At 53.6% G+C, this 7,227-nt stretch overlaps 1 protein-coding gene, 1 long non-coding RNA gene and 1 other non-coding gene across 4 annotated transcripts; 1 reads left to right on the forward strand and 2 right to left on the reverse strand.

The window, feature by feature from the left end:
* Nucleotides 1-463: 463 nt before the first annotated feature.
* On the reverse strand, nucleotides 464-534 carry Trnag-gcc (transfer RNA glycine (anticodon GCC)). Its single transcript has one exon. It is a non-coding gene; the product is annotated as a tRNA-Gly (tRNA).
* Nucleotides 535-589: 55 nt separating this feature from the next.
* Nucleotides 590-4,648, forward strand: LOC142852971 (uncharacterized). Of its 2 annotated transcripts, XR_012911038.1 has the most exons (4): nucleotides 590-1,138; nucleotides 1,917-2,062; nucleotides 2,214-2,327; nucleotides 4,037-4,648. It is a non-coding gene; the product is annotated as an uncharacterized LOC142852971 (long non-coding RNA). The 2 variants fall into 2 exon arrangements; XR_012911037.1 differs by having other exon boundaries at nucleotides 2,214-4,648.
* Nucleotides 4,649-5,628: 980 nt separating this feature from the next.
* On the reverse strand, nucleotides 5,629-6,890 carry Exosc6 (exosome component 6). Its single transcript, XM_075977315.1, has one exon. The coding sequence runs from the start codon at nucleotides 6,837-6,839 to the stop codon at nucleotides 6,021-6,023; it is 819 nt and encodes a 272-aa protein (XP_075833430.1). The 5' UTR covers nucleotides 6,840-6,890; the 3' UTR covers nucleotides 5,629-6,020.
* Between the last annotated feature and the right edge of the window lie 337 nt (nucleotides 6,891-7,227).

Consider the following 7,227-nt stretch of genomic DNA (forward strand, 5'->3'; position numbering starts at 1 on the left):
CACTAGGCTTCTTTGTTAGAAGGCTCAGAAGCCATCAATTATGCTTCTTTATTTTTATTTTTTATTTTTTTAACCTGGCCATTTTGAGGATACTGGGGTCCTGTACAGTTGGTCAGTTCTTAACACTTTCGTCATTAAATTCCATTGTTTTTCACTCCGACTTCTGGCCTACGAAGCTTGGATCCAGTTCTGTTAGCCTGTCAACAGGGACTCAGGCTCTGTTCAGCAGAATGGCTTCTGGGTATTCAAGATGGTGTGGGGAAAGGAGTGTTTGTTCCTGCTCCAATGCTCCCAAGCGGAGCCCAGGATTGTTTTTTGCCTATAGAGCCTCCTCTCTCTCCATCTCCCTCCCCCCGAAAGAAAAAAAAAAGAAAAAGGCCAGACCGGGGTCGCAGCACTAAACCCTGCAAGACTCATATTTGGACGAAGTAGTCTCACTCTTCGAAATAAAAAAAGCTACTCGTGCATTGGCCGGGAATCGAACCCGGGCCTCCCGCGTGGCAGGCGAGAATTCTACCACTGAACCACCAATGCTGTGCTGTAGGAGGGTGTCCTGCTTGTTGTGATGTTTAGGTGCTGCCATGTTTAGCCGGTGGACCATCGTTGTTTCGGAAATTCATTATATGGAGCCATGAATACAATCAACGCTCCTCTAATCAGACGCACATCGCTAAGGAGGTCTGCACGTCTTTTCCTACGCCAGCTCGCTCTTTCTTTCTCCTGCCGGCCGGAATCTGAAGCAGCCCTGCACGTCCTCTACCGCCCACCCAGACCTCCAGAAGCCAGGAAGCAGAAGTGGCCGGAAATCTCATCACAGTTCTGGGGACCCCGCAGGCTGAAAGGACAGACCCGCAACTGTCCTTGGTTTGGAGCTCGGAGTCTGCCTTTGAGCGGGGCACGAAGGCGACATCATCCGGAGGGCTAAGTGTCGTAACTTTAGACCCCCTTCCAGCTGAGCACGCTCACCAGCCTCATCCCGGCAGGACCCAGTGCTTTCTGTGTTCGCACCAGCCCTTCACGTACCGGAACTCACTTGTCTGCACAGATCCTTTATCTCTCCGTGTGAAGAGGGGGTGAGACTGCCCCTATGAGCCTGATATCTTTTGGAGCTCGCCCTTTTCCATGGCCTGCAGCCAAGGTCAGGTGGCTTAGCAGTAGCCTTAACCTTTCCTGCTGGCCCCAGTCTGCTGACATACATGCCTGTACTAAAATCTCCAGACCCACACTGAGATCTTGGGCTCTGGCTTAACTTTTCCCTTTCATCCTATGCCGGACTAAGATCCCAAAGATCAGCAGTCCCTGGCTCAGGCAGAAGAGCCTTTGGAGGGCCAGGCTCTAGCTGGACAGCCAGGGGCAGGCGATTGTCCCCTTACTGCCCCCTGCGGGGGGGGGGGGGGGGGGCAGGGGATAGCAGAGATAGAGAGAAGCTGGTTTGTTGTGGTCTCTCCCAAAATGACTTTGGGCAAGACCCTAAGGTGTCTTCTGGTGAAGAATCCTAACTTTCAAAGGAAGAACTGCAAGTGGGGGACAGGATGGTCAGGAGTTCAAGGTCAGCCTCAGCTACAAACAAGGCTGTGTAAGACTGATGGAAGGAGGGAAGGAAGGAAGAAAGAAAGGAAGGAGGGAGGGAGGGAAGGAAAGAAGGAAGAAAGGGAGGGAGAGAGGGAGAGAAGAAGGGAGGGAGGAAGGGAGAGAGGGAGGGAGGGCATTCTTGCTCTCCCAAGCTGATCTGAGGGCCAGGCAGACTCTGGCTCCCCCTCCTCATTTGTAACCACAGCAGAGGTGACTATGGATGAAATATTGTGAGTCAGAGAAGTCACACTCAACTAGTTAGTGGGTCTTGTCAGCGGTGTTCTGGGAAAGGGGGGTGGTGGAACAGGTTGACTTCACTGCTCCCTCCTCTCCTGTCTCTTCAGGGTGGATAAAAGCAAGGAGACCCCTCTACTCATCAACCAGGTGCCTGCCAAGAGCCTTAGGACCCACCTAAGTCCGAGGGTCAAGAACACCTACAGCCCTTACAAAGCCTGCAGGGATAGCCATCTGCCCCTGGGGCAGAGAAAGTGTGAGTGAGGGGCCCTGGCCTCACGGTCAGTGATAGGGAGGAATGGAGTGGCCTGGACTGTAGTGAGGGAAGGCTGGCATGCCCTGGCCATCTGTATTTGTGCTCTGTTCCTGTGGACATCAACCCTGCCCCCCCCCCCCCCCCTTAGCAGCCCAGACTGAGGAGCTGGATTCCATCAGGAGGGAGCTGAGCAAGATTAAAGCCCAGGTGGACAGCCTGTTGAAGAGTCTGGAGTTCATGGAGGAGCAGAGGGCTCAGCATACAGGTCAGGTACTCAAGAGGGTGCCCAGGCCACACTCTCAGTGGGTCCCAGTTTTTCCTGTTCACTGGGGGTTCTATCTGTGGCTTTCTCTCACTGTTGTTGTGGTCGTTTTTGCTCTTTTATTCTTCTGGCTTTTTGAGGGGCCCACCACCCAGCTCCCAAATAAATCACACATGGAGGCTTGTTATTAGTTATGAACGCCCAGCCTAAGCTTGGCTTGTTTCTTGCCAGTTTTTCTTAAATTACCCCACCTACCTTTATGCCTCTGGGCTTTTATCTTTCTTCTGCATATCTTTCCTTCTCATTCCGTGGCTAGTTGGGTGGCTATCTTCCTCTGGTTCTCTTGCTCCTTTGTTTCTCTCTTCATACTCTTCTGCCTGCCAGCCCTGCCTATCCTTGTTCCTGCCTCGCTATTGGCTGTTCAGTGCTTTCTTAGACCATCAGGTGTTTTAGACAGGCAAAGAATCACAGCTTCACAGAGTTAAACAAATGCAGCATAAACAAAAGTAACACACCTTAAAATCATATTGCCCAACACACGATAGGCCACCTTTGCCAGTATTGACTCTGGCTGTTCCACGCCAGAGGGACCTCTGTGACATCTAGTGTTGTCTGGAGTCAGCTGTGACTTCCAATATGACAGTTCTCAGAACAGGACCAAAGGGGAGTGGGAACAGGTGTCCTGGAAGCAGGGCTCCTCACGCACAAACGCCGAGCCCAGCAGGTGTTCAGGGCTACCAAGATGCTGCTCAGGAGAAAGCATAGACGGGGTAACACTGAGTGGTCTGCTCTCCTCCACCCTACTTGTGTTTGTGGCCACTCTGTGAGCAAAGGCAGGGCACTCTGGTTTGTGTAGGAACCGGTAGTCATAGGGTCCAGGCAGGCTTACGACCTCTACCCAAGAGCAATGCCTAGGGACAGCCACGTTCTACCGGCCACCACCCCTTGCTTTTTGACTTGGGGTTTGATTAGCCCAGATATATCAGGGACTACGGCCAGGCATTTGGACACTTAAGTTAGTCAGTCCTAGTTGAAATATCATCTTCTGGAAAGGAAGCTAAGCTTTGTAGATTCTAAAGATGTTTCATATCTCAAGCCCCCCTCATAAGCTTGTTACAATTTGAATTTCTGCCTCTTTTCTGGCATCATGCCATTGGTTGCCTCTGGCTCTTGGGATTGCACCGTACCATGCTGCCTAGGGAGGCCATGTCATGCTAATGTTCCTAGATTGAGACAATCCAAATCTGAACTGGTAAAGAACGGCCCTTTGTGTAGCAGTAAAGGGCCTAAGTTTTCTCTGCCCTCCGTATCTTCCTCTGTCATTCATGCCCCACACTGCTTCCCAAGTCTGTTCAGCAATATCAGGGTTGGTAGTGGTGAATTCCCTCATGACCCCCCGGCCTAACCCAGGCTGGATGGGCTCAGAAGAGTGCTTGCTGCTGCCTAGGGCCTAAGTCACAACTGCCCCGGAAAAAGAATGGGCTACGGGAAAATGTTTGCTCTGCCTGCTGGTTGTGGGTTTCCAGGCTTCAGTGGTAGCGGGTCTGCTTAGCATGGACAATCTCCAGTACCTCTTCCATCCCCACAAAGAATCTAGGCTAAGGTCCCAGGACATAGGGGTAGGAGGGAAGTTGGGGGTACTAGATTTTAGCTGGTCGTTCCTAAACTCTACCTCCCACCCTCTAAGCCAGCTCCTCCTATTAATTCCACAGGTGAAGATTCAAGCATCGGACCAGGATAGCCAGGAGGTGGGGACCCTTCCAGGCTCCACTGTTACTTCTTGGGTGGCTTGATTCCTTGCCTTGTTTTTGGAAGTCCCAGGTCACACCCATGCAACCTGAAGTAATCTTTCTGGAGCTAGGGCAATGCAAGTAGAAGCATGGTTCAGCCAGTTCACCCAGGAAACCTCCTGGTAGTTGTGGGCTTAACTTTGAGGTCTTTTCCAGGAGTCCAGGGTGGGCGGGGGGTCCTCACAACTAGCAGTATCTCACCATCCTCACTGAATTATGGCCTTGCAGGAGGCACCTGACAGGGCCCTGAGCCCCCACTGAATGCAGACTGCCTCTAGTTTCCTCCTTCCCCATGCACCACTAAACCTGGTGGTGTGGCACACTTTTCTGCAGCCACAGTAGTGAAACACACTTGTGTCCCTATAATGACACTGAGCTGTGAGGTTGTGTGTGCCCCTCTAACCAGCCCCTTTTGGTTAAACTCACCACCATGTACCCTACAAAGCCATCCTTTAAAACAGGTAGATAACTTTTGTTTTTCGAGACAGGGTTTCTCTGTAGCTTTGGGGCCTGTCCTGGAACTAGCTCTGTAGACCAGGCTGGTCTCAAACTCACAGAGATCCGCCTGCCTCTGCCTCCTGAGTGCTGGGATTAAAGGCTTGGTAGATAACTTTTATGTCTTGTTTTTATATTGATTTGCACTGTTATAACACTAACTTCAGATCTACTCTAGTCATGTCAAAAAGGAAAAAAAAAAGTATTTCTTCCTCCTGGTCAAGGGTTCTTCCGTGGTCCACATAAGCAGCTGAGCAGGCCCCTAGGATACCTAAACTTAATAGCAGTCTCACACAGCTTCCAAGTAAAGATCAGGAACCCTACACTCCTAGCCAGTGAGGCCAGCTCTGCCTTAAGGAATAGCCAAGCTGTAGTGGTGCCAGTATTTAGGAGCTCTTCCCCTTGGTAGGTCGTTGCTACCCTGAGCCAACACCGGACAGGAGACATCAGGTAATGAAGCCAGCCTAGGACTCCACTTGTTTTTTTGTTTGCAACAAAAACGATTTCTCTGTCTGCCCTAGAACACAGAGATCCACCTGCCTCAGCCTCCCCAGTGCTGGGTTTAAAGGTCTGTGCCATCACAGCGGGCAGGGCCCTACTTATGCAAAGCTATGGAAGCCTCCGGTTCTGCTCTTCTACTGGCCAAAGAAGGGGGGACCAGGGCTTCCTTCACCCAACTCCTAGACATGTATCTGTGCTTTGGCAAACCAAAGGAGTGGGAGGATAGGTGTGCACCCAGCCTTCCGAGGCCATTTAACTCTCCCGTCCTTTTGTCAAGATAGGGTTTCTGTGTAGCCGGCTGTCCCGGCATCTCCTCGCTGCAGATACTGCTCCTGGGGCAGGTGGTTTCTCCACTAAAGCACACTACTCCTTCTTACTTACTTACAGTGAACTAGCAAAAGGGAAAATTATAGGCAGTACTGATTCAAGCCATAGACAACACAGACTCAACACAGGCCCAGTTCAAAACAGCATTATTGCTAACTCTAGTACCAAGAAAAACAATCACAAAATGTATCTTCAGATATAAAAAAATTTTTATGTTTAGTTCGGATAGTGAGAAGTCCCTTTGTTCATCCTCTCAAAAGATGTTTATCATAGACTGGAGCCAATGGCTGATCTGTACAGGGTCCATTCCTTGGAGGACCACACCCCCAGTCTCATTTACCAGGTAATCTAATCCAGTTTAAGTCGTTTCCAACTTGGGAGTAAGGCTTTCATGTTTTTGGTTTTTTTTCCAACTGGATAGTGGCCGCAAAGGCCCTTTAAACCGTTCCAACGCAGCTGTCCTTCAGTTCTGTGCGCGCTACCTCCGCTCTCATTTCTCTGCTCAGCCAAGCCAGGCGACCAAGAGCGCCGGAAGAGAAGGGCGACAGCAGTTGTCCGCATTCTTGTTGCTCAGGTTTTCCAATCAGGACGGGGCGGCGGCGCTCCTTCGGCGGGCAGCCCTCACCAAGCACTGCTGCAGCACTGGATAGAGGCGCTGGCAGCCTTCTAGGCCCAGGCGCACCGCATCCGTCCAACTCTCAGTCTGGCCGCCTTCCCCGCTGCCCAGCAACCCGGCCACCTGGTTGAGCACTGGCATGAGCGCCACCGTGAGGCCGGCGGCAGAGTGCTCCTCCTCGAGGCGCGTGGGGTCCAGCAGCCAAGTGGGCGAGGGTCCCGGCGTGAGGCTCAGGCCGCAGCCCACCACCAGATCGTACATCTCCACTCCCGCGTCGGCCAGGGCGAGCGCGGCGGCTGTGAGCGCCGCGGCCAGGGCAGAGCCGCCGTCCTCCAGCAGCAGCGCGGACACCTCGAGCTGGGCGCGAGGGTAGCGCCCCAGGCGCACCGCGGGCTCCAGAGCCTCCTGCAGCGCCAGACCCAGCTCGCGCTCCTCGCCGCCGCCCTGGGGCGCGCGACGCCGGCGACCGGAGAAGGGCGCGCGGCGGAAGTCACAGAGCAGGCGGCCACGGAGGGCGGCCGGAGCCTCGCCGCCCGCTCCCGCAGGGCCACCGCCGCGCTCGCCGCCCTCGGCCTGGCGCGGGCCCGACACGGCGCACAACACCTTGGTGCCTCCCGCCTCCAGGTAGGCCGAGCCCTTGGCCTGGCTCAGCAGCCCGGCGCGCGCGTACACCGGTCGTAGCCGCGTCGGGTCGCGGGCAGCGGGAGTCTCGTCTTCGTCGGCCGCGTACAGCTGTGGCGGCTGGGACTCCTCTGGTCCGCGGATGCGGCGGTGGTCTCCCGGCATGGCGACTACCGGCGCACGAGCCACTTCCGCCGGCCGGGCCACCTTGCGCACCGGTTCTTCCGCCTACTTAAACATGCGCGCCGGCGCGAAGCCTATCGGGAGCGCTCCTGTGGCCGCCCCGCCACTTAGCGGCGTGGAGGAAGTACAGCTGGACTTGACCCGCGCTGGGACCTGGGCTGGGCTTTGTTTTTATGGACTAACCTGTTAAGGCTATTCCTTGAATTTTGCTTTCAGAATGCATTACATAAACTTGCCCAAGTTAGGGACTTTTTGTTCACTCCTGTACTCAGTCCCCCGGCTGGCTTCAACACTTGTTTAATAAATCGATGGAACGAACTCTCCCTACACTGGATATATAGACACATGTATAAAATACATAAATGTATTA

The sequence above is a fragment of the Microtus pennsylvanicus genome, chromosome 6 (assembly GCF_037038515.1).
Source record: "Microtus pennsylvanicus isolate mMicPen1 chromosome 6, mMicPen1.hap1, whole genome shotgun sequence".
Classification (NCBI taxonomy): Eukaryota; Metazoa; Chordata; class Mammalia; order Rodentia; family Cricetidae; genus Microtus; species Microtus pennsylvanicus.

Coding starts and splice junctions, on each gene's coding strand:
- Exosc6 (XM_075977315.1), bottom strand. CDS start 6,839: ATGCCGGGAGACCACCGCCGCATCCGCGGACCAGAGGAGTCCCAGCCG.